The sequence below is a fragment of the Cebus imitator genome, unplaced genomic scaffold (genome assembly GCF_001604975.1).
Source record: "Cebus imitator isolate Cc_AM_T3 unplaced genomic scaffold, Cebus_imitator-1.0 Scaffold82, whole genome shotgun sequence".
NCBI lineage: Eukaryota > Metazoa > Chordata > Mammalia > Primates > Cebidae > Cebus > Cebus imitator.
In genome coordinates this window covers 7,563,320-7,588,659 of record NW_016107397.1, presented here as the reverse complement: position 1 = coordinate 7,588,659, position 25,340 = coordinate 7,563,320, and the positions used below count along the sequence as shown (strand labels likewise).

General features: G+C 54.8%; 1 protein-coding gene across 1 annotated transcript in view; it reads right to left on the bottom strand.

The window, feature by feature from the left end:
• Window positions 1-742: 742 nt before the first annotated feature.
• FBXL18 (F-box and leucine rich repeat protein 18) overlaps window positions 743-25,340 on the bottom strand; it is a 37,075-nt gene continuing 12,477 nt past the window's right edge. Inside the window, exons 2-5 of the mRNA XM_017533830.2 lie at window positions 24,700-24,918; window positions 18,226-19,769; window positions 8,508-8,726; window positions 743-1,816 (exon numbers count right to left, since the gene is read on the bottom strand). Coding sequence (XP_017389319.1) covers window positions 1,660-1,816; window positions 8,508-8,726; window positions 18,226-19,769; window positions 24,700-24,918 — 2,139 coding nt within the window. The 3' untranslated portion in view covers window positions 743-1,659. The remainder of the gene's footprint in view (window positions 1,817-8,507; window positions 8,727-18,225; window positions 19,770-24,699; window positions 24,919-25,340) is intronic.

Below are 25,340 nucleotides of genomic sequence, written 5' to 3'. Positions count from 1 at the left end.
TAGGAGCTACTGAGAACTGAGCCCCCTCCCCCACCACCAGAGCCTAGAGCAGGGCCAGTGATTGGAGGCCCAGGGATTGTGTCCCCCGTTTTTTAACAGCACGACAAATGTGAAACACCATCACACAGGGCAGGGGACCTGTCACACAGAGACCCAGGAGGATGATGATGGCCAGGGCGGAGGTCCAGGCAAGCAGGACCCAACCACAGCCCCCCTTGGAAGCCACCAGCCCAGGGATGGCTCTAGTAGCGCCTGGAGGTGGAGGATGGCAGAGATGGCCCGGCATGCCACATGTGGTGAGGCCTCTGCTGCCGGGAGGGTGTCCTCGTTTTCGGAATAGCTTTGTTGATTTTTTTTTTTTTTCTTTTTTAAGAAATGGGGTATCCCTGTGTTGCCCAGGCTGGCCTCAAACTCCCGGGCTCAAGGGATCATCCCAAAATGTGTTGAATATATATGAATATGTGTGGATGTGTAAATATATATAGGGAGAGATGGAGTCTTGCCCAGGCTGGAGTGCAATGGCTTGATCTCAGCTCACTGTAACCTTCGCCTCCCTAGTTAAAACAATTCTCCTGCCTCAGCCTCCCGAGTAGCTGGGATTACAGGTGCCAACGAGCATGCCCAGCTCATTTTTGTATTTTCAGTAGAGACGGGGTTTCACCATGATGGCCAGGCTGCTTTCGAACTCCTGACCTCGTGATTCACCTGCCCCGGCCTCCCAAGGTGCTGGGATTACAGGTATGAGCACCCCCCAAACAGGCCAAATATTTTTTAAGTCTTAAAGTCATTTGAAACAGGGTAACGTGATTGCTGCTCCAGCTTTAGGAATCCTTTCTGGGTTTTTAATGTTTCACATTACTCTAACAAGGCCAAACGTGTATCGATCTGCCCAGGAGCGCACATGGACCTTCCCAGGGAGGCTGAGTGCCACGGGAGGGTGAGAGTGGAGGAGGGCTCTCTCATGAGAAACAGGCCCTGCTCCTGGAGCTAAAAAGCTGCAGGGGACGCTCCAACCAGCAGTCCCAACCCCAGGGGCCTCTCTGGGGCCACAGACATCATCTGGCTAGAAAAGCCACAGAGACATGAGGGGGCTCTAGTGTGTCCTAAAGGGACAGAGAGCCCCAAGTCTGCAACCACGTCCCCACGTCACACTTGACCACGAAAGGGGATACTCGGACACGAGGTGACCAGCCTGGCCAACCGGACTTCAGGGGGACAGCATGTGGCCACCCATCCGCCAGGCACAGGTGGCAGGTGACCACAAACACGACAGCCAAGGGACATGCTTCCCGGTCAGAGCGAAGGGGCAGTGGGACAGGGTTCCGGCCCTCCAAGCCATGGACAGCGCCTCCAGGGATTGAGGCTCAGTGCACCAACACCACAGCCAGGTCCCCAGGCTCAGCCTGGTTCAGCCAGGCCCCACACTGACTGTCCCCTGAGCCCTTCACTTCACCCAGAGCATATCCCCTCGACCCAAACTTCACGGAGCAACAGTTCCCATGAGAGAGCCATGGAGACACCGGGAGCCCCAAGAGCCAGGCGGGGCGTGGCCAGCCGAGAGAGAGCCCCTTCTTCTTGTGACAAACCAAGGGTCCCTGGTGTCCCAGGCTCCTGCAGTGTCTCGAGGTGACTCAGACCAATGGGCAGCAACTCGGCCTCTCACCACCACAGGTTCGGCGGTTCCTCGGCCACTCGGCTCTTAAATAAGGTGATCTCATCCAGGTGCACCAGGGGGACGTCCCGGATGACGTCGGTCAGGCCCTCGTGGAGCAGAGGGAAGATGACAACGTTCAATGCGGGCCGCTCGGCCTGGAAGCTGAACCAGAGACAGGCGGTCAGCGGAGCATGTGGGCGGCCACGGAGGGAGCGGAGCCCGCAGGGGGAGCCCAGGAGGCACTCACACCTGCCCTCCCCACCCAGGCTCAGCTTCGGGGGTCACCCTCGATGGGCCTGGAGGGCCCTGTATGTGGCAGCCAAAGCTGGGGAGGCGTAGGACAGCTGAGAACAGGCACCATGGTTCTCTCCAGGCTCAGGGGCATCTGCTCCATGCCAGCCACAAGAATCAGAGGCCCTGGAGGCCAAGCCTGCTCTGCAGGCATGGGAGAGCCGCCAGGACAGGCTGCTGCACCTGAGGGCAGCAGAGGGACCCCACAGCAGGAGTGGCAGATCTGATGCCTGTGGCCCACAGAGGCCCTACAGCCAGGACAGAGATGGGACAGGTGCCCACACCCCACAGCCGGGCCTGGGCCACCTTAAGGGGTTGTGACTCCCAGGTCAGTGAGGCAGGAGTAATGGCTGGGGGGAGCAGACACAGAGGCGGCCACTCAGGAACAGCACGCGTTTGACTTCATGACAAATGGCAGGTGGGCAACCCTCCCAATGCCCCCACCCCCAGGCGGCCAGCCCCCGCCACACTGTGCAAGAAAACTCATACACCGTTGCCACAGGGTGTCCAGCCTGTACCAGGCGCTGTGTGAACTCGACAGACATGATCTCATTTTGCCTTCCCCGACACCCTACAACCAGCCACCAGGGGGCCGGGGCAGAGCAGGGACCACTCGGTCAGAGCAGGGACCCCTCAGTCAGAGCAGGCCACCAGCACAATCCTACTGGTTCTACTGGGCCAAAATGTAATGCAAGCCAGGTACTGTGGCTCAACCTGTAATCCCACCACCTGGGAGGCAGAGGTGGGAGGATCCTTTGAGCCCAGGAGTTCCAGAACAGCCTGGGCAACATAGGGAGACCCTGTCTCTATAAAAAATAAAAAAAATTAGCTGGGCATGGTGGTGCATGCCTGTCACCCCGGTCACTCGGGAGGCTGAGGCAGGAGGATCGATTAAGCCCAAAAGGCTGAGGCTGCAGTGAGCTACGATCACACCACTGTACACCAGCTTGGGCAACACAGTGAAATCCGGTCTCTAAAATAAAGTAAAATAAAAAAACAGAAAAGAAAATGCAAAGGCCCAAGCGCCAGCCCAGGAGCTCCAGGCAGAGGAAAAACATAGCAGTGCCCCAGAAAGCAAGACAAAAACATCTAGGTCGGGCGCAGCAGCTCACGCCTGTAATCCCAGCACTTTGGGAGCCTGAGGCAGGTGGATCTCCTGAGGTCAGGAGTTTGAGACCAGCCTGGCCAACATGGTGAAACTCCATCTCTACTAAAACCACAAAAATTAGCTGGGTGTGGTGGGGTGTGCCTGTAGTCCCAGCTACTCGGGAGGCTGAGGCAGAGGAATCACTTAAACCCGGAAGGCAAAGGTTGCAGTGAGCTGAGATCACACTACTGCACTCCAGCCTGGTGACAGAGCGAAACTCTGTCTCAAAATAAAATAAAATAGAACAAAATAAAAAGACCAGCCTGGGAAACACAGGGAGACACCATCTTTACAAAAAACCAAAAAATTCTAGCCAAACATGGCGAAACCCAGACTCTACTAAAAATACAAAAATTAGCCGGACATAGTGGCAGGCGCCTGTAATCCCACCTACTCGGGAGGCTGGAGGCAGTAGAATCACTTGAACCCATGAAGCAGAGGTTGCAGCGAGCCAAGATCGCACCACTGGACTCCACTCTGGGCGACAGAGCAAGACTCCATCTCAAAAAATAAAAATTAAGAAATTAGCCAGGAGTGGTGCCAAGCACCTGTAGTCCCGGGTACTCTGGAGGCTGAAGCAGGAGAATCACTTGAGCTTGGGAGGTCGAGGCTGCAGTGAGCTGTGATTGCACCATTGCACTACAGCCTGGGCAAGAGAGACGGGTCTCTTAAAAAAAAAAAAAAGAAGAGACGACAGCCAACACCCAGCCGCGTGGTGTGACGGTGAGTCTGTCAGGGACAGAAGGGTGCTGGCCGTCAAAAGAGGCAGTGCAGTCACCATCCTCAGGTCAGCAGCCACACACCAGCCGGCCCTGCAGACTGACACACAGAGAAATGGGTGAGACCCCAGGCCACCCAGGGGACGGGACAGGTGAGCCGAACAACAGCCCGGGGCCAGGTCCTCCCTGGGGCTCCGTAATCCTCCAGGCAGGGAAAAAGATGAGAAAGAGAAAAGCATCAGGAAAAGCAAAAATCGCTGCTCCTCCTCTCGAGTCCAAGGTGCAGAGCAGGGGGCGGGGCCTGCGACCGGTTCCCGGGATCCCCGGCGCCACCTGCTGGGCCCTGGGCGCAGCTGCAAAGGCCAAAGCTGTGGGGCTGACACTGACTGCCAGACCCATAGGTGCCCTGGGCCGGAAAGTCCGGGGAATGAAGATCAGACCTCGTCGGCAGGTCAGCCGGGACCTGCAGCCTGGGCCACACTGCCATGATTGGGGATGGCACGGAGTCAGACACAGGTATGGAGGCAACGAGGAGGCAGTGGCACAGGCATCTGTGGAAGGGGCCTCTCCCGCCTGGCTTTGGGGTGGTATCTGACTTCCAGCAGGGTGGGGCTTTCAGCAGCCCTGGCGAAATCCTGCCTATGTGAGCACTGAGGTCCATGCAAAGCCGTAAGCCTGTCATCTACAGAAGATCCTGACAGAGCCTGTGAGGCACGGAGCCTGGAGGTCCCCTCAGCCCTGGATGGCCCTGCACAGTCCCAGCATGGCCCCTCTCCTCTTCTAGGTGTGAACTCTCATCCCACCAGCACGTGCTCCCTGCTACACTGCTCAGGGCGCCTCTTGGAGACTGTTCCTTCCTCTGTAAACTGGGTCTGATCACAATGAGCTCACAGAGCTTCTGCAAGGCTTGAACGAGAGGCAAGACAGTGCCTGGAGCAGACAGAATGCTCAGGACAGAGGCGCACTCTAACACAGACGCCTTAACAACCTCCTCCTGCTCAGTCAGCAGCAAGTGGGCTGTGGGTCCCACCACAGGCCTGGGTGCTGGGCCAGGTGCGGGACACGGGGGTGGGGAGTGGGGTCACAGAGGGACTGGCACAGAGGGACAGGCACGGCTTCTGTCCAGGAAGTCCTGGGGATGCTCTCAAACACCACGCAGCAAGCATGGCTGATCAAGGGCTCTCCCAGTTACCTGCGTGTGACCAGCACCCTCTGGGGCCACCAGCGAGCTCAGCGCCAGGCTTAGCTTGTGCCTGGCGACACAATAACACCAAAGAAGAGCTATGGAGCACCAGCCAAAAAAAAAAAAAAAAAAAGGACTATCCAACTGGGGAATGCAGAGACCTTACAGCATCCATTTAGAGCATCAGACTTGCCTAAAAAATGCACAGGCGCAGGGCACCCCAGGAGGCCAGAGGGGGAGCTCCTGGCCTGCAAGGGGCGGCACTGAGCCGGGCACAGGCAGCGGCAGGTGGATAGAGGAGAGAGCAGCTCAAAGTCGGGGCTTGCATCCGGTGCCACATACAACCAACCCACCTACAGCGCTGTGCAGAGAGGATTCTGAGACCCAGAAGGAAAAGCACGCTCATCGGCCCGGGATGCCTGTGAGGGTGGGGCCTGGGGCTGCTCTGACCCTCGAGGCCGGGTCGGCTGCCCGTCATGAACACAGCCATCCTGAACTGCTTGGGGATCCTGGACATTCTCCGCTGCAGCGAGGAAACAAGCAAGTCCCAGAGCAGGCCCCCATCACGGCAGGAAAAGCCACCCCACCCCTGCAAGGCTGAAACCATCCCACGTGGGATGGGTCTGAGAGGCCCAGACTCACAGGCAACAGAAGAGACGCAATGCCCACTCTCAAGTCCCTTCAACAAAACACACCCACCCAGGAGACGCCGGCTATGGGCGTACAGTGGCAGCCTCCCACTGGCTGGGGCGCCTTTGAGTGGAGCCCAGCTGCTAGCTGATGAGGGAGAAGGCCTGAGGCTCTTGCCGCAGCTGACAGGGCGGAGCTAGGACGGAGCTGCCTGCAGCCGCCACACCGGAGAAAACGCAGCCTTGCCCCCAACAGCTACCGCCCCTCCCCAGGCCCACTTGGCTAAGCCCTTTGGCGCCTGTGACCCACTCAGCACCCCCTAAAACAGGCACATGAGCAGGCGTCACATCCAGCTCACAGCACAAGGATGCTAAAGTGTGGGGAAGCAGAGGCAAGGGGATGAGCTGGAACATTCCAGCCGCACCCAGGCTGCCCTCCAGGTTCCACCGCAAGAAGCATCAAGGTCCAAAGCAAAGTCGAGGACACAGGAACTGTGTTTTCTACAAGAGCCACGTGAGGCTGACCACGACTTCTAGATGAGGGCCACCAGGCTGGCACTGAGAGCAATCACTTAGGGCTTTATTTACTGACACAAGAAGACTCCACAGTGTAGTGTTACTTTTTTTTTTTTTAAGAGACGGCGTCTCTGTTGCCAGGCTGGAGTGCAGTGGCACGATCTCAGCCCACTACAACCTCCGCCTCCTGAGTTTGAGCAATTCTCCTGCCTCAGCCTCCTGAGTAGCTGGGACTATAGGTACGTGCCACCACGCCTGGCTAATTTTTTTTTTTTTTTTTGTATTTTTAGTAGAGACAGGGTTTCATCATGTTGGCCTGGATGTTCTTGATCTCTTGACCTCGTGATCCACCCACCTAGACCTCCAAAAGTGATGGGATTACAGGTGTGAGCCACGGCACCCAGCCAATGTTACATGTTTAGAAATCAGATTACAAAACAATATGAGAACCTTATCTCCAGCTGGTTCTCCAGGGAAAGTTGGCAACTTTCACTGTTGGGAAACTTTCACTTAAAAATAGGTTGATATCAGGCCAGGCGTGTTGGTGCATGCCTGTAATCCCAGCACTTTGGGAAGCCCAGGCGGGCAGATCACCTGAGGTCAGGAGTTCGAGACCAGCCTGGCCAACATGGAGAAACCCCGTCTCTACTAAAAATACAAAAATTAGGGTATAGTGGTGTGCGCTTATAATCCCAGCTAATCAGGAGCCTGAGCCAGAACTGCTTGAACCCGGAAGGCGGAGGTTGCAGTGAGCTGAGATCGCACCACTGCACTCCAGCCTGGATGACAAGAGTGAGACTCTGTCTCAAAAAATAAAAAAAAAAAAAAGAGGTTGACATATAGTCTAAATTTTTAAAAAATACTATAAACACAAGTTGCTTTTACAAGCAGAGAGGGGAAACCTCAACTAGGATTATTCCTGAGAAAGCCAGTGGCAGACCACAAGGACAACAGACTGTCCCGGAGTCCGGCCAGCAGGGCTTCAGGGCCCAATGGCTCGAGACCTCCTAGCTGATGGCTCTTCTTGCTACTCTGTGAACAGCTGGTGCCTCCTCCCTGTCACCTCTCCCCACCTTGAGGGGCACGAATACTCAGCACCAGGCTTACGCCTCTCTCAGGAACCCTGCTCATTTTTGACAGTCAGCCTGTCCTCCTGAGAGGTCTTTAAATACGTCACTCCCCCAAATCACCTGCGAAGGTCAAGCTCTCTCCAGGAATCGCCTCCTGACTTGTGTTCAATTCTAGGTGCTCATCTGAGTTGGTGTTCAGCAACAGATCATCAAACCCCAGTATACCCTGCTCACAAGGGGAAGCGCAGATGCTACGTAGCTAAGAGAAGAGGGGCCAGAGGACACGGGCCTCCCGGAAAGGGCCTGACAGCAGGCGGCAAGGAGAGGGAGAGGCTGCCCCACAAGAAGGATCTCTGTTCAAGCTACCACATTTACCCACAACTGCCCAAGTAACCACTGCTCCCAGATCTAAACAACATGCAGAGATGTGAAAAATCCAGAGTTAAAAGATAGTTGCAGGCTGGGTGTGGTGGCTCACACCTGTAATCCCAGCAGTTTGGGAGGTGGAAGCAGGTGGATCACTTGAGGTCAGGAGTTTGAGACTAGCCTGGCCAACATGGTAAAACCCCGCCTCTACTAAAACACAACATACAGGCTGGCAGTACGCACCTGTAGTCGCAGCTACTTGGGAAGCTGAGAGATGAAGGTTGCAGTGAGCCGAGATTTTGCCACTATACTCCAGCCTGGGCAACAGAGTGAGACTCCATCTCAAAAATAAGAAAAATACTTTTGTGCTTGTGGGAAAAGAGGGCTTCATCTATCTAGAAAATTTACCATGCGGAGGCCGGGCTTGGTGGCTCACATCTGTAATCCCAGCAGTTTGGGTGGCTGAGGTGGGTGATCACTTGACATCAGGAGTTCGAAACCAGCCTGGCCAACATGGTGAAACCCCGTCTCTTCTAAAATACAAAAATTAGCTGGGCATGGTGGCACACACCTGTAGTCCCAGCTACTCAAGAAGCTGAGGCAGGAGAATTGCTTGAACCCGGGAGGCAAAGGCTGCAGTGAGCAGAGAGTTCGCCATTGCACTTCAGCCTGGGCAACAGAGCGAGACTCTGTCTCAAAAGCAGTTATAAGAAGTAGCAGCACACTTTTGTGCTTGTGGGAGAGGACAGCTTGAACTATCTAGAAAATTTACCATGTGGCTCGGGAGTATCTAGGAGCAGAGGCTGGGCCAGAGGAGACCACACCCCTTGCTTTCACTAGGTCACTGCCTGGTGCTGGTCAATTCCATGAAATCACTGGCAGGCACTTGATGTCTGCGGAGCCTGAAGCTATGCCCAGCCCACATCACTCACCTGCGGAGGAGAGACTGCTGCAGGTTCTTGCAGGTGGCGAGGGACTCCCCGGTGAACAGGTGGCACATGACGACGTGCAGGCAGCGGGCCATGAAGGCCAGCACGGCGTCCGGCTGGAGGGTGCCACTGCGGGAGACCAAGCACAGGCGCTGCAGCGAGGGGCACTGGCTCAGCGCCTGGAAGAACTGGGCGTTGGCACTGAAGTAGGGCTGCTCCAGCCTGCAGGAAGAGAGGGTGCCGTGAGGCCCACAGGAGGGGCTGGCAGGCCAGCCCAGGCCAGCTGGGCACACGGATGTGCTGAGAGTGGAAGCTTCCTGGCCTGGGACCCAGCCCGGCTGTTCCTGTCCCCCTCTATACCACTATCTACTGGAAGACTGGGTGCCAACTCAGACCCCCAGGGTCTCCCTTGGAGACCGATTTGGAGCGGACCCAGTGGGCCTGATGCAAATAGCCAGCCAGTATCTACAGAGCCCGGCTACAAGTCACTGGCTGAGGCCATCAGCATCTGTGTGCCCAGCCTGCCTGGTGCACCCACTAACCCCTAGGCACCCCACCTTCCTCAAACACTGGCATGCTGGGCAGGAGATGCAGAGACAACCCCACACATGGCCCCTGCCCTTGGGGAGCTCAGATGGTGACTGAACACAGTGGGAGGGGGCAGGAATCCAGGAGCCGGGGCGGGGGGATGGGCGGAACCTCAGCCAGGTGGGGGCCAGTCCAGCCCCGACAGATGGGATAGCTGCAGTGCCAGAAAGGGAGGCTGAGGGGAATGGGGCCAAGCTAAGAGGTTGGCAGCCAGGGCAGGGCAGGGCTGGGCCAGGCCACAAGGCAGGGAGGAAGCCCCTTGAGTCCACACCAACGCTACAGCAATAGAGACCAAGACGAGAAAGCTCAGGGGGAAGGGGAGGACTTGGGAAAGGGAACTGGGGGACAACATTCTAGATTCTTCCAGGGGAGTCTGTCCAGCCAGACAGAAAGCAGAAGGACAGGGCAGGTTGCAAGGTGCAGTGGCAGATGTGCGGATGTGGCGCTGCTGAGAGTCCGGGGGCTCTTGGGGAACCAGGCTGTGGGACTGGGCAAGACCCAGACTGTGGCAGGACATGGGGTGCAGCGAGTCCCTGAGATGACAATCAAGAAGGAGCAGAGAGGCCAGAGGGGAACTCATGCTACATCAGGGGCTGCCAGGAGCTCCTGGGGTGGAGGGAGAAGCCGCTGAAGGGATGGGCTGAGGAGAATGGGGAGGGGCTGGAGGGGGCTGAGCTGCAACCCCTCCCCCCACATACACTATGCATAAGTCCTCACCTTGGGACCTGAGAGTGTGGCCTTATTTGGATACAGGTTCGTTGTAGATGCAATGGAGTTAAGGTTGCATCCTGCATGAGGGTGGACACTAAATCTGATAACTGGCTCCTTACAAGGCCCAGTGAAGGCACAGAGCTAACCCAGACACAGAGGACGGCCAGGCCACAAGCAAAGTGGAGATGGGGCCACGTGTCCATCAGCCAAGCAGCCAGGTGTGGGTGGCAGGCGGCTGAGTTCTTCCTCACCATCCTCGGAAGGAACCAAACCTGCCCACACGCTGATTTTGGACCTCTGGACTCCAGAATCATGAGACAATAAATATCTGTTATGTTAAGCCACTCTGTTTGTGATCGATTGTCCTGGCAGCTCAAGGACCCTAGCACAGATGTCCAGGACAGTCATAACAGAAGGCACCACAGACACGGAGATCCTTCCCTGGAAGATGATACAAAAAGACTAAGGCAGGGCCGGGTGTGGTGGCTCATGCCTGTAATCCTAGTGCTTTGGGAGGCCGAGGCGGGTGGATTGCCTGAGCTCAGGAGTTCAATACCAGCCTGGGCAACACAGTGAAACTCCATCTCTACTAAAATACAAAAAAGTAGTCAGGCGTAGCAGCGTGCACCTGTAATCCCTGCTACTTAGGAGGCTAAAGCAGGAGAACTGCTAGAACCCGGGAGGCGGAGGTTGCAGTGAGCCAAGATCCAGCCACTGCATTCCAGCCTGGGCAACAGAGCGAGACTCCATCTCTCTCTTTTTTTTTTTTTTTTTGAGATGGAGTTTTGCTCTGTTGCTCAGGCTGGAGCACAATGGCGAGATCTCAGCTCATTGCAACCTCCATCTCCTGGGTTCAAGTGATTCTCCTATCTCAGCTAATTTTTTGTATTTTTAGTAGAGACACGGTTTCACCATGTTGTCCAGGCTGGTCTTGAACTCCTGACCTCAGGTGATCCGCCCACCTTGGCCTCCCAAAGTGCTGGATTACAAGTGCACACTGTACAGGTGAGCCACCACACCCAGCCGAGAGTCCATCTCTTAAAAAAAAAAATTACCGAGGCATGGTGGGGCACGCCTGTAATCCCAGCTACTGGGGAGGCTGAGGCAGGACAATCGCTTGAGCCCGGGCGGCAGAGTTTGCAGTGAGCCTAAATCGTGCCACTGCACTCCAGCCTGGGCAAGAGTCAGACTCTTGTCTCAAAAAAAAAGAAAAAAGAAATTCTCTGATGCTCCCGATGCTGCGATTGTGTGTGTGTGGAGGGGAGGAATGAGGGCCTTCACGGTGTGACTTTGAAAAGCCAGCGTCCAGGGCCCACCGCATAGAACGCAAGAAAGGGAAGGGTGCCCTGAGCAGCCACAAACCCCATCACACACACAGAGCACAAGCCCCACCCCCTAGGCACCATTTAATCAATTTTGTCCTTGAAGATACAGAGGAAAGAATCCAGACAGCCCTGAGTAGAGAGGACACCTCCCAGGGAGGTAAAGGGTGGCCACGTGGAGCTTAGATTAATCCTCACCAAGGACAAAATAATCACCAAAATCAGGCAGAGCCCAGATAGCTAACCAGTGCCTTTCCTATCACGAATCTGAATTTTCTTTTCAGCTGATTTTTCTGGAGAAAGATGTCTGCACTATTTGGCTGGTTTTTTTTTTTTTTTTTTTTGAGATGGAGTCTCGCTCTGTCGCCCAGGCTGGCGTGTAGTGGCTCCATCTTGGCCCACTGCAACTTCCGCCTCCTGGGTTCAAGCAATGCCCCTGCCTCAGCCTCCACACTATCTGGGACTACAGGTGCATGCCACCACGCCCAGCTAATTTTATGGATTTTTAGTAGAGATGGGATTTCACCATGTGAGCCAGGATGGTCTCAATCTCCTGACCTTGTGATCTACCTGCCTCAGCCTCCTAAAGTGTTGAAATTACAGGTGTGAGCCATGGCGCCTGGCCCGGTTCTTTTTTTTTTTTGCAGTTCAGGCATATCTTTGAACAGTTTACCTGGCTCTATCTTTTAAAAACCAAATTATTATTTTCTGATGAGCACAGTGGCTCAAACCTATAATCCCAGGACCTTGGGAGACCAAGTCGGCTGGGTAGGAGTTCGAGACCAGCCTGGCCACCATGGTGAAACCCCATCTCCACTAAAAATACAAACATTATCTAGTCATCGTGGTGGTTGCCTATAATCCCAGCTACTTGGGAGGCTGACGCACAAGAACTGCTTGAACCCAGGAGGTGGAGGTTGCAGTGAGCCAAGATCATGCCACTGCACTCCAGCCTGGTCAACAGAGCGAGATTGTGTCTCACACACCAAAAAAAATTAAATAAATAATAAAACGTGCAAATTGTCTTTATTTTTCTAAATGTGTTTTGTTAAGCTATTCAAATTGTTTTTATTTAAAGATGGCAATAAAGTGTTTTCGTTAAAATATATTTTAAATACCACCTCTCCGTAAATCCTAAAGTAAGCATCGCTTTGCAGACCTGAAGGTAGGAATGGGGTGGGTGAAAGATTGTGCAGGCGCCGCATCTGCTGAGCTGCAAAGTCACCTGTGGATTTCTCTCCAAAGCAAAAGCAGGAGGCTCCAGACAGCAGGGGATGGAAACGGGGCACTGGGTGAGGACAGCTGCCATCGTGTGGTCACTAGGTGGCGATACGGGTCCGTGCTACCTGCCCCAGATCGCTTCGAGCCTCCGAGGTTAAAAACCAAGTCGGCAGAGCATGAAAAAAACCTTTTTTTCACTAGACAGCCACCTCCAGATTCTTCCGCCCCTGAGGAAGTCACCTGTCACAGGTGTTCAGGATGCAGCAGGACCATGGGAGTGACTGGTCGGGCGGGGGACTAGCATGTTTAAAGTTTTGCAGGCTCCCACGGCACTCCACCCAGGGCATGTCACCCAGGACAGTGACAGAGCTGACCTAATTCGGGTGGCCGGAAGCGTCTGCAGGGAGGATGGACACGAGGAAAAGGCTCCCACTGCGCCAGGCCTAACCTCTGCGTGAGGATCCAGCCTCCACATCCTGTTCCCAGAGGGGGCACTTGGGTCTCCTGGTGACTCCATGGGCGTGAGAGGCGCTGGGTTCATTTTGGGGGCTCCCAGCTAGCTGCCCACTGCACAGACCGTGAGAGCAGAACCCAGGCCTCTGAGGTGTCCCTGGGGCGGCTGCCAGGGCCTGGCTCTGAAAAGGATGGCCTGCTTCTGCCCAGACGCTGCCCTGGTTCGGAGGTCACAGCAGCCCGAGTGACTCAGGGTAACACGCACCCCCCTCCCTCCACAGCAAGCAGGGCTTAGTCGGTCTGAGGAAAGGAGGAGCCTTTTTCTGTTCAATTTGTAATCGCCTTACTACTGAGGTGTGTCCAAGCCCCAGCCAGAGAGACTCCCTGCACCACACCCTCCCCACCAGGAGCCCCAACAGGCACAAAGCTGGGGCTCGCAGTGTGGGGCTGTCAGTGGCAGCAGCCAGCTGGCCTGGGATTCCAAGCTCTGCCACCAAAGAGACTCCGGCCACCCCAGAATGCAGCCTTGGAGCACCGTGCCAGCCTCCAGGGGCCCCAGCACCGTTTCCTCCACACAGCTCCTGCCCACGGGCAAGCAAGTGCCACCTGCTCCTTTCGCTGCAGCGTCCCTGGGCTCCCTTGCCAAAGAAGGCCAGAATCCAGAGGAACGGGGCCAGCTGGCAGCGTCTGGGAAGCAGTGTTTGTTCTGAACAGGCAGTACCCAGCTCAGAGCAGACATGGTTCTCAACGGCTGCTGGGCACAGGCTTGAGTTTGTGCACAGAGATCCCATTATGAGCGGGTCGGGTGCTCAGGCTGGCCCACAAAACCCACTGATCCTGGGGCCCGCAGGCCTCTCCACACTGCCTCCGTGGCCCTGCTCCTGAGGAAAGCCCTTGGCCATGGGGATCCTGTCCCAGAACCTGGAGGCCATCAGGGGCCACGGAATGCCGCTCACCCGGGAGGCAGGAGACAAGCAGCTGCGTAACCCTGGCAAGGTCATTCACTCTCTGGGCCTCACTTTCTCCATCCATAAAGTGAGTACAACTGTATGGACACTGAGGGTTTCTTGAGAACATTGAAGGGACCAAGACCTGTATGCACATGAAAAGTACCTGGCAGGGGTCACATGAGCCCAAAGGTACCCTCCACCCACAGCGGCTGCCGTCACCTTTGCCTCTTGCTTCCAGAATACCCCCTCCCTCCAGCCAGTGCCTCACTTGCTGACAGCCCTTGCTCAGTCTCCCTTCCACATTCTTCTTCCTCTTCCTGGCCAATTCTTGTCACGTGCACCCTAGCCCAGTCTGTGGGCTCACCTGGTTCCACAGCTAAAGGTCACCTATGAGCCGAGGACGCCAAAGCAACTCTCCCAGGCTGTACATCGACCTGGACTCTGGGCTTGGGCCCATCAACTAGGAGGCCATACTTAACAGACCCTCTAGACTGGGCACAGTGGCTCACACCTATGGTCCCAGCCCTTTGGAGGCCCAGGCAAGAGGATCACTTGAGCCCAGGAGTTCAAGACCAGCCTGGGCAACATAGCAAGACCCTACCTTTACAAAAAATACAAAAACTAGCCGGGCGTGGTCACGTGTGCCTGTAGTCCCAGCTACTCCGGAGGCTGAGGTGGGAGGATCACCTGAGCCGGAGGAGGTCAGGGCTGCAGTGAGCTGTGATCATGCCACTGCACTCCAACCTGGGAGGCAGAATGAGACCATTTAAAAAAAAAAAAAAAAAGTTGGGGAAGCCCAAAATTTACATACATTGAGTCTATTTATTTATTTATTTATTTATTTTTGAGGTGGAGTATCCCTCTGTCACCCAGGCTGGAGTGCAGTGGTGAAATCTTGGCTGACTGCAACCTCCGCCTCCCGGGTTCAAGCAATTCCCCTGCCTCAGCCTCCAGAGTAGCTGGGGTTATAGGAGCACGCTACCACACCCAGCTAATTTTTTGTATATTTAGTAGAGACAGGGTTTCACCTTGTCAGCCAGGGTGGTCTCAATCTCCTGACCTTGTGATCTGCCCGACTGGGCCTCCCAAAGTGCTGGGATTACAGGTGTGAGCCACTGTACCCGGCCATTGAATCAAACTTCTAAAGCAGGGAGATTCTGAAAAGTCTCCCATCTGGTTCTCAAAGCAACCCAGGATGCGTGGGCCAGATCATAAATAACTGGCCCATTCCCCAAGCATGGAGCCCTGCGTTGGATTGAGCTAAGAATCCAGTTGGCAGATCCAGGGCCTGGTGACTCCAGCAGGCAGGAAATAAAGAGGCTTTAGCGATCTGGTCTGTCTTTTGGAAGTCCCAGTTTAATCCTGGGCTTCTCAACCCAACACTAACAGGTCTGCAATGGGAGGCCAAGAAGAAGGGAGGCGCCCAGCCTGGCTGCAGGGCCCTGGAAGGCTCCAGGGTGTGAGCCTCGAGCTCTGCCACTCCCGAGCAGACCCAGCCACTTCCGGCCATGCCTTCAGCGGGAGAGTGGAGATTTACAAGGATACCCTTATCTCTGCTCTGCATGGCTCCAGGGCCAAGGTCAAGCACTGGCGTCTGCAAGAGACTCGGCTCCCCCTGAGCTCCCACAGCCTCATGTGGAAAATGGCAATGATCAAGGCTGCAACCTCAACAGATTGTGGTGGAGATGATGGGCTCAGGGCATGGCTCTCAGTAAAGGCACAAAGTGAACGATAACTATTGTGGGGACAATGACACGTGCCCACATGCCCCCTTAGGTTGAGGTATGACTTCACGTACCCACCACCCACCCCACCAGCTAAGGACTCACAGAGACAGCAGGTCACTATCTAAGCCCTGCCTCCACTGTCTCCCAAACCCAAGTCCCTTGTAGCACTGAGGTTTAAGGCCTTCACTACCTTTTGAGTAATTTTCTTCTCTTTTTTTTGAGAGACAGAGTCTTGCTCTGTTGCCCAGACTGGAATGCAGTGGCACGATCACAGCTCGCTGCAGCCTTGACCCAACCTCCTGGGCTCAAGCAATCCTCCCATGTCAGCCTCCTGAATAGCTGGGCCTATGGCCACGAACCACCACACCCTGCTCATTCTTTTTATTTTTTTGCAGAGTTGTGTGTGGTCTAGCAATGTAGCCCAGGCTGGTCTCGGACTCCTGGGCTCACGAGATCCTCCACTTCAGCCTCCCAAAGTGCTGAGATTACAAGTTTGAGTTACTGCAGCCAGACCACTTTGGGTAATTTTTCTTTTCTTTTTTTTGAAAGTCTCACGCTTTCACCCAGGCTGGAGTGCAGTGGTGCGATCTCGGCTCACTGAAACCTCTGTCTGCCTTCTGGGTAAACAGCAATTCTCCTGCCTCAGCCTCCTGAGTAGCTGAGACTACCCAGGCCCGGCTAATTTTTGTATGTTTTTGGTAGAGACAGGATTTTACCAACATCACAGGAGGATGTTGGTCAGGCTGGTCTCCAACTCCTGACCTTAGGTGATTTGCCCAATTTGGCCTTCCAAAGTGCTGGGATTACAGGAGTGAGCCACCACACCCAACCCCATTTGGGGTCATTTTTCATGATCGGATTTATCTGCCAAGATTTTCAAATGCCTCTTAAGTTAACAAATTCTTATTCCTTAAATGCTGGGAACTGACAAGAATACCGTTTACTCCACAGCATAATCAGCATAAATTCATTTTGTGCTTGGCTCTGGAAATGCCATGGGTCCCCAACACTGTCTGGGGTAGAGATCTCCCAGGCCGGTGGTTCCACCTCTTCCCCGCTCTTGGATGGGTCCTGATGCTAGTCCCAGGGACCGTCACCTCCCAGAAGTCTGTGGTGCGCCTCCTGAGCCAACCTCTGCCAACCCCTCCATCCTGTCCCCTGCAGCCCATGTGGGATGCCCAGAATGCCGCTCCCTCTCCCGGGTGAAGGCCCTCAGCACTGTCACCACCTGCCTTGTCCGCCCCATCTTTCCCACTCCCTCTCACCTCCCGTTGTCCCCTGGACCTTCTGAACTGACTGCTCTCTGGCATATTTTCAAGTATCTGGGGTTCCTTCATATGGTGCTTACTGACCCAGGAAGCCTCTGCCTTGCCAGGCACGGTGGCTCATGACTGTAATCCCAGCACTTTGGGAGGCGAAGGCAGGTGGATCACCTGAGGTCAGGAGTTCAAGACCAGCCTGACCAACATGGTGAAACCCCATCTCTACTAAAACTACAAAAAAAAAAAAATAGCCAGGTGTGGTGGTATACAACTGCAGTTCCAGCTACTCGGGAGGCTGAGACAGGAGAATTGCTTGAACCTGGGAGGCGGAAGTTGAAGTGAGCCAAGATGGCACCACTGCACTCCAGCCTGGGTGACAGAGTGAGACTCTGTCTCAAAAAGAAAAGGAAAAAAAAAAAAAAAAGATGGAGGTCAAGTGCAGTGGCTCACACTTATAATCCCAGCACCAGCACTTTAGGAGGCCAAGGTGGAAGATTGCTTGAGCCCAGGAGTTCAAGACCAGCCCGGGCAATATAGTGTCTCTACAAAATTTTAAAAATATATATATAGCCAGGCGTGATGGCATATGCCTGTAGTCCCAGCTACTTCAGAGGCTGAGGCAGGAGGACTGATTGAGCCCAGGAGGTTGAGGCTGCAGTGAGCTATGATGGTACCACTGCACTCCAGCTTGGATGACAGAGCAAGACTCTGTCTCAAAAATAAATAAAAGTAAAATTAAAAACAAAGAAAAGGCGGGATGTGGTGGCTCACGCCTATAATCCCAGCACTTTGGGAGGCCAAGGCAGGAGGATCATGACGTCAGGAGTTCGAGACCAGCCTGGCCAATATGGTGAAACCCTGACTCTAATAAAAGAATAAAAATAAAAAATTAGCTGGGCGTGGTCAGGAGGCTGAGGCAGAAGAATCACCGGAACCCAGGAGGCAGAGGCTGCAGTGGGCCAAGATGGTGCCACTGCACTCAAGCCTGGGCAACAGAGCAAGACTCCATCCCAAAACACAAAACAAACCCAAAACCTAAAAACCTAAAATGCAATTTAAAAACACACACACACACAAAACAAAACAAAAAACCAAAAAAAAAAAGAATTGCAGTCAGGTCAGAAAGGCCTGGGTTCGAATCCTGACTCCCCACCTACTAGCTCTGCTGTGTGGCAACAACCACAAGCACCTGGCTGGCTTGTGAGAGGATTAAGCAGGATGACTCACGGTAGGGCCGGGGCAATCACTCAAACACTATCAGGAGGGACGCTAAGCTCAGCCATCCGCCTCCTGCACCCCCGGCTCCTCTAGACGCCGCTCTCCCCAGAGCCCCCCGAGCCCCGCATGGGACGCGGCGAGGTCCCACCCTAACCTCTGCCCTTCTGGAGGACAGGCCTGTGGCACGGCCGCCTCCTAGTTCCACGCAAACGCACTTCCCTCCGACAGCCTCCAGCAGAGGCCCGGGAGGTCCCCGCAGGCCCCCTCACCTGAGGTCCCTCAGCCGCTTGCAGTGCTTCAACATGTCCGAGAGCGCGGGCATGTACACCACCTTCCCCATCATGCCCAGGTTGGCCAGAGACAGGGACCGCAGCTGCTGGCACTGCAGGCCGATACTGACCAGCCCGGAGCCCGTCAGGACGCTGGGCAGCTGTGCGAGCGTCAGGTGCCTCAGGAAGGCCAGCTGGCCGATGGCGGCCACCTCCGAGTCCCCGACGCTCTGCGCGCGGCTGCAGGGCGGGAGCGAGTTGCGGATGGCCGGCTCGTTGCGCGGCATGGCAGAGGAGAAGTTGGACCCGATCAGCTCGAGGTGTTCCAGGAAGGGCAGGTTCTTCAGCAGAGACCAGAACACTGATGAGGGCTGGGGGCCCGCCTGGCCCGAGAAGGGGCTAGGACAGGACTGCACGCCCACGCGCACTTTCTTTCCGAAGCCGCGCGGCACGGCATGCATGGCAGGCTGCGCGGGCGCGCGATCCGCGCGCGGCGCAGAGTCGGCGACGGAGCAGACTGGTAGGGAGAGGGAGCGCAGGTGACACAGCCTGGCCAGGAGCTGGCAGAGGTGGCGGCCCAGGCCCTCAGAGCTGTGGTGGTGGGCAGCCGAGAGGTTCAGGTGGCGCAGGTTGCAGCAGGACGCCACCAGCGTCTCCAGGATGCTGCTGTCAATGTCGTCCTCCGCCTTGCGAAGCAGGGAGTCCGGGGACAGGCAGTGGACGCAGCCGCTGAGGTTCAGGCTGGCCAGGCTCCGCAGGTCCTTCCCGCCGTTGATGACCTGCTGAATCAGGTGGCCTCCCGACAAGGTGCAACGGCTAAAGCTGAAGTAGAACGGGTTGTTGAACTTTATATGCTGCAGGAGGGAAGAGCCGTTCAGCCAGGACTTGGGCAGCTGCAGGGCGTCCAGCGAGACGTTGCGCGCCATGGAGTCCAGTAGGTTCTTGGTGGCACCGCTCTCTGCGAAGCTGCCGGGGACGGAGATGAGGAAGGCGTGGAGGTTCTGGGGCGTGCGGTCGCTGAGCACAGCCAGGTACAGCCGCACCACCTCCTGGTTGATGTAGCCGGGAGCCAGGCGCGCGTAGAAGACACGCAGGTTCTGGTAGTGCGGTACGTTGCTCTGGCCCACCATGAGCTGGCCCGAGAGGATGGCGCCCTCGCGAGTGCGGTCCAGGATCTCGAAGTAGAGCAGCAGCTTCTCCAGGCTGGTGCAGCACGGCACCACGCCGTAGGAGGGCGTGAACAGCGTCTGCTTGAGCTCCCGCACACGGCTCAGCGTGGCCTTGCACTCGCTGCTCAGCTGGCTGGCGTCGAAGCCAGGGCTCACGTCGATGGCCAGCGAGCGCAGATGCTGCAGGGCCGAGAGCATCTTGGAGAGGCGCAGGGAGGTGAGGTGGCAGCCCGAGAGGTTCACTTTCACCAGGCTGCGGCAGCGGGCCACGTGCTCCACAGTGGAACCGGGCAGCCAGTAGCAGCCAGCCATGCTCAGCTGCTGGATCTCCCGGCCGATCTCCTTCACCAGCTGCCTCACCTTATCCTCACTCGCCTGCGGGACAGGGGTGGGGCAGGGAGAGCAAGGAAAAGGCTGAAGGCACCTGGGGGTCTCCAACCCTCAGTGCACACGCTCCCCCTGCAGCAGCTGCTCCACCGGGAGGGAAGCTCCCCACCTCTTCCCTGTCCACCTGCCCTCATGCTGACCTGAACCCAAGAGTCAAGAGTCCTCAGCTAAGTGGGACTGGTAGAGAGGTGCAGCCACGGTAGAAAATGGTTTGGTACGCCGGGCAAGGTGGCTCACGCTTGTCACCCCAGCACTTTGGGAAGCCAAGGCAGGCAGATCACCTGAGGTCAGGAGTTCGAGACCAGCCTGGCCAACATGGTGAAGCCCCATCTCTACTGAAACTACAAAAATTAGCCAGGCATGGTGGCCCCCACCTGTAATCCCAGCTACTCCAGAGGCAGAAGCAGGAGAATCGCTTGAACCTTACAAAAATTAGCCAGGCATGGTGGCCCCCACCTGTAATCCCAGCTACTCCAGAGGCAGAAGCAGGAGAATCGCTTGAACCTGGGAGGTGGAGATTGCAGTGAGCCAAGATCTCACCACTACACTCCAGCCTGGGCAAGAGAGAGAGACTGTATCACAAAGAGAAAAAAAAAAAGGCCAGGCGCAGTGGCTCACGCCTGTCATCCCAGCACTTTGGGGGGCCGAGGCGGGTGGATCACGAAGTCAGGAGTTCTAGGCCATCCTGGCCAACAGGGTGAAACCCCATCTCTACTAAAAATACAAAAATTAGCTGGGCGTGGTGGCACGTGCCTGTAATCCCAGCTACTCAGGAGGCTGAGGCAGGCGAATCGCTTGAACCTGAGAGGCAAAGGTTGCAGTGAGCTGAGACAGTGCCACGGCACTCCAGCCTGGTAATAGAGCAAGACTCCATCTCATAAAAAAAAAAAAAGAGTCGGCCGGGCGCGGTGGCTCAAGCCTGTAATCCCAGCACTTTGGGAGGCCGAGGCGGGTGGATCACGAGGTCAAGAGATCGAGACCATCCTGGTCAACATGGTGAAACCCCGTCTCTACTAAAAATACAAAAAATTAGCTGGGCATGGTGGCACGTGCCTGTAATTCCAGCTACTCCGGGGGCTGAGGCAGGAGAATCGCTTGAATCTGGAAGGCAGAGGTTGTGGTGAGATTGCACCATTGCACTCCAGCCTGGGCAACAAGAGTAAAACTCCATCTCAAAAAAAAAAAAAAGAAAAGAAAATGATTTGGTGGTTCCTCGAAAAGCTAAACACAGGACTACCATATAACCCAGCAATTTCACTCCTAGGGGTGGACCCAAAGGAACTGAAAGCTGAGACCCAGCCTCCCCACTCTGTGCCTGTTCACTGCAGCAAATTCACAAGAAGCCACAGGTAGAAACAGCCCTGATGTCCATCAACAGGTAAACGGAAAAACCAAATGCCATCTGTCCCCACAGGGAAATGTGATCCAGCCACAAAGAGGAAGGAAGGCTGGGCGCTGTAGCGCACGCCTGTCATCCCAGTACCTTGGAAAGCGAAGGCAAACAGATCGCTTGATCTTAAAGGTTGGAGACCAGCTTGGGCAACATCGCAAGACCCCGTATATACAAAAAAATATATATATTAGCCAGGCGTGGTCGTGCATGCCTGTGGTCCGAGCTACTTGGGAGGCTGAGGCAGGTGGATGGCTTGAGCCTGGGAGGTGGAGGTTGCAGTGAGCTGTGATCATGCCACTGCACTCCAGCCTGGGTAACAGAAATGAGACCCAGTCTCAAAAAAAAAGAAAAAAGGATTTTGCTGGCTGCGGTGGCTCACGCCTGTATCCGCAACACTTTGGGAGGCCAAGAAGGGCAGATCACGAGGTCAAGACATCAAGACCATCCTGGCCAACATGGTGAAACCCCATCTCTACTAACAATACAAAAATTAGCTGGGCATGGTAGCACATGCCAGTAGTCCCAGCTACTTGGGAGGCTGAAGGGGGAGGATGGCTTGAGCCTGGGAGGTGGAGGTTGCAGTGAGCTGAGATCGCACCATTGCACTCCAGCCTGGGCAACAGAGGCTGTTTTAGACTCTGTTTAAAAAAAAAAAAGGAAAAAGGAAGAAAGTCCTGGCACATGCTACAACATGGATGTACCTCAAAAGCGGGCAGGACGCCAAGTGAACGAAGCCAGGCACAAACGTTCAAACAGTGTGGGATTCCATTTATAGGAAACTTCCAGAACAGGCAAATTCACAGAGTAGAATAGCAGTTACCAGGGGATGCGGGAGGGGAACAGGAAGTTGTTGCTTAATGGTTTCTGCTGAGGGTGATAAGAAAGTTCTGGAGATGATGGTGGTGATGGCTGCATAACGCTGTGAATGTGCTTGATATCACTGATTTGCACACTTACAAACAGTTAAGATGATATGTTTTATGTTTGTTTAATCACCATTTTAAAAATGGTTGAAGGGGACCAGACACGATGACTCACGTCTATACTCCCAGCACTTTGGGAAGCCTAGGTGGGGGGATTGCTTGAGCCCAGGAGTTCCAGAACAGCCAGGGCAACATAGCAAGACCCCATCTCTAAAAAAATTGTTTTCTGTTTTTTGAGACAAGATCTCATTACATTGTCCAGGCTGCAGCACAGTGGTACGATCAGAGCTCACTGTAGCCTTAGCCTCCTGGGGTTCACGTGATCCTCCCACCTCAGCCTCCTGAGTAGCTGGGACTACAGATGCAAGCCACCATGCCAGGCTGATAAATTTTTTATTTTTGTAGAGATGGGGTTTCACCATGTTGTCCAGACCGGTCTTGAGCTCCTGAGCTAATGCGATCCACCTGCCTTGGCCTCCCAAAGTGCTAGTGTTATAGGAGTGAGCCACGACATCTAGCCAAAAAAAATTTTTAAATGCTCCAGATATACACTGAGAGGCACTGGCTAGGGACACCCAGCCCTTCCTCTACAGGGAACAAAGTTTCATAGACAGGAGGCCTGACACCAGTGTTGCAGGAAGCACCCTCAGCTCCCTCATCCACTGAAGACCCTCCAGCAGAAACAGCTAAAGCTTCCCGGGCACAATGGGTCATGCCTGTAATCCCAGCACTTTGTGAGGCCAAGGCAGGTGGATCACTTGAGATCAGGAGTTCAAGACCAGCCTGGCCAACATGGTGAAACCCCATCTCTACTAAAAATACAAAAGTTACCTGGGTCTGGTGGTGCACAGCTGTAATCTCAGCTACTTGGGAGGCTGAGGCAGGAGAATCGCTTGAACCCAGGAGGAGGAGGTTGCAGGAGCCGAGATCGCACCACTGCACTCCAGCCTGGGTGACACAGCGAGACTCCGTCTCAAAAAAAAAACAAAAGCAAAAGCTCTACAGGGGCCTCATCTGGTGTCAAAGGCTCTGCTTCACAATCAGTAGGAAAAGTCAGGAGCCCTTCCCCTGGTCTCCTAAAATGTGGATAAAGGTCAAGAACCTGGAGAACTATTTTTATCTTTAAGACACATTACCAGGCCAGGCATGATAGTTTACATCTGTAATCCCAGCACTTTGGGAGGCCTAGGTAGGTGGACCATCCGAGGTCAGGAGTTCAGGACCAGCCTGGCCAACATGGTAAAACCCAAACTCTACTAAAAATATAAAACATAGCTGCACGTGGTGGCACATGCCTGTAATCCCAGTTTCTTGAGAGGCTGAGGCAGGAGAATCATTTGAACCTGGAAGGTGGAGGTTGCAGTGAGCTGAGATCCCACTGCTGCATTCCAGCCTGGGTGACAGAGAGAGACTCTGTTTCAAAAAAAAAAAAAAAAAAAGAATGGCTACAACTTTAAAAACTGACAGCACTAGGCCGGGCGCAGTGGCTCATGCCTGAAATCCAAGCACTTTGGAGGCCAAGGCGGGCGGATCACCTGAGGTCGGGAGTTCAAGACCAGCCTGATCAACATGGTGAAACTCTGTCTTAAAAAAAAAACTGATAGCACCAAGTGTTGGCAAGGCTGCAGAGCAACCAGAACTCCCACACCCTGTGGGAGAGTCCAAAATAGTGCCCTCCCACTGCACCACTGGAGAGCCACACATTTTCTTTTTTTTTTTTTTTGAGACAGAGTCTCACACTGTTGCCCAGGCTGAAGTGCAATGGTGTGATCTCAGCTCACTGCAACCTCCACCTCCCATGTTCACATGATTCTCCTGCCTCAGCCTCCTGAGTAGCTGAGATTACAGGTGCACACCACCACACCTGGCAAATTTTTGTATTTTTAGTTATGTTGGCCAGACTGCCCTTGAACTGACATCGTGATCCGCCCGCCTCAGCCTCCCAAAGTGCTAGGATTACAGGCGTGAGCGCCCCGCCAAGAGCTGCACATTTAAATTTACAAGAAATGTCCAACAACTCTCCTGTGACCCAGCAATTCCACTCCTAGAATCTACCAGAAAGCAAGTCTCCCACCCCTGCCTCCCACTCCCAAGGCCCTGGGTTCTCTCCCAGAACCATGTCCATATACATCTGTGCCCTCCTCCCCAGGCGGCACACCACCCACACTTTTCTGCCCCTTGCCTCTGCTCCTCAATGCATCCTGAAGACAGCTCCAGTCAGGACTTGGAGCACCTGCCGGCTTTCCATCAGCATACAGGGTTCCACTGCCAGGCTGTGCCCAGTCCTCAAAGGCCAAGGTCTAGTTGTTTCTTTTTTTTTTTTTTGAGATGGAGTCTTGCTGTATCGCTGATCCTGGCTCATTGCAACTTCCATTTCCAGGTTCAAGCAATGCTCTTGCCTCAGCCTCCCAAGCAGCTGGGACTACAGGCTCGCACCACCACATCTGGCTAATCTTTTGTATTTTTAGTAGAGACGGGGTTTCACCATGTTGGCCAGGCTGGTCTCAATCTCTTGACCTCTCAAAGCACTGGGATGACAGGTGTGAGCCACCGCCCAGCCAGTCTAGGTGGTTTCTGGCCTCCTGCCCCCACCCCTGCTCACCTGATAGTCCTTTTGCAGCAGCACAGTGTGGATGAGGCTCTTGTCAAGGCACAGGGCTGCGAGCTTCCGGCATGTCCGCCGGACGTTCAGAATCAGGTCTGTGCTGGGAACATGGCTCAGGATGTGAAGAAGGATCTCATCGGAGAACCCCAGGAGGTGGACCCCGTCTGCCATCCCGGCTGCTATAGGGTGCATATCATCATCATCATTGGATATGTCCTGAAAATAAGGGAGACACCAAATTCCCACAGGATCCCCAAGGATGGCTGCCAGCCTAGCCTGCAGCTAAGGAGAGAAGCAAAGAGAAGCCCGTATCCCTGGGAAAGAAGGTGCTTTTACTAAAAATCTCGGCCAGGCATGGTGGCTCACGCCTGTAATCCCAGCACTTTGGGAGGCCAGGCGGGCGGATCACGACGTCAAGAGATCGAGACCATCCTGGCCAACATGGTGGAACCCCATCTCTACTAAAAATATAAAAATTAGCTGGGCGTAGTGGTACACCCCTGTAGTCCCAGCTACTCTGGAGGCTGAGGCAGGATAATTGCTTGAACCCAGGAGGCAGAGGTTGCAGTGAGCCGAGATCGCGCCACTGTAGTCCAGCCTGGCACCTGGTGATGGAATGAGACTCTGTCTCAAAAAAA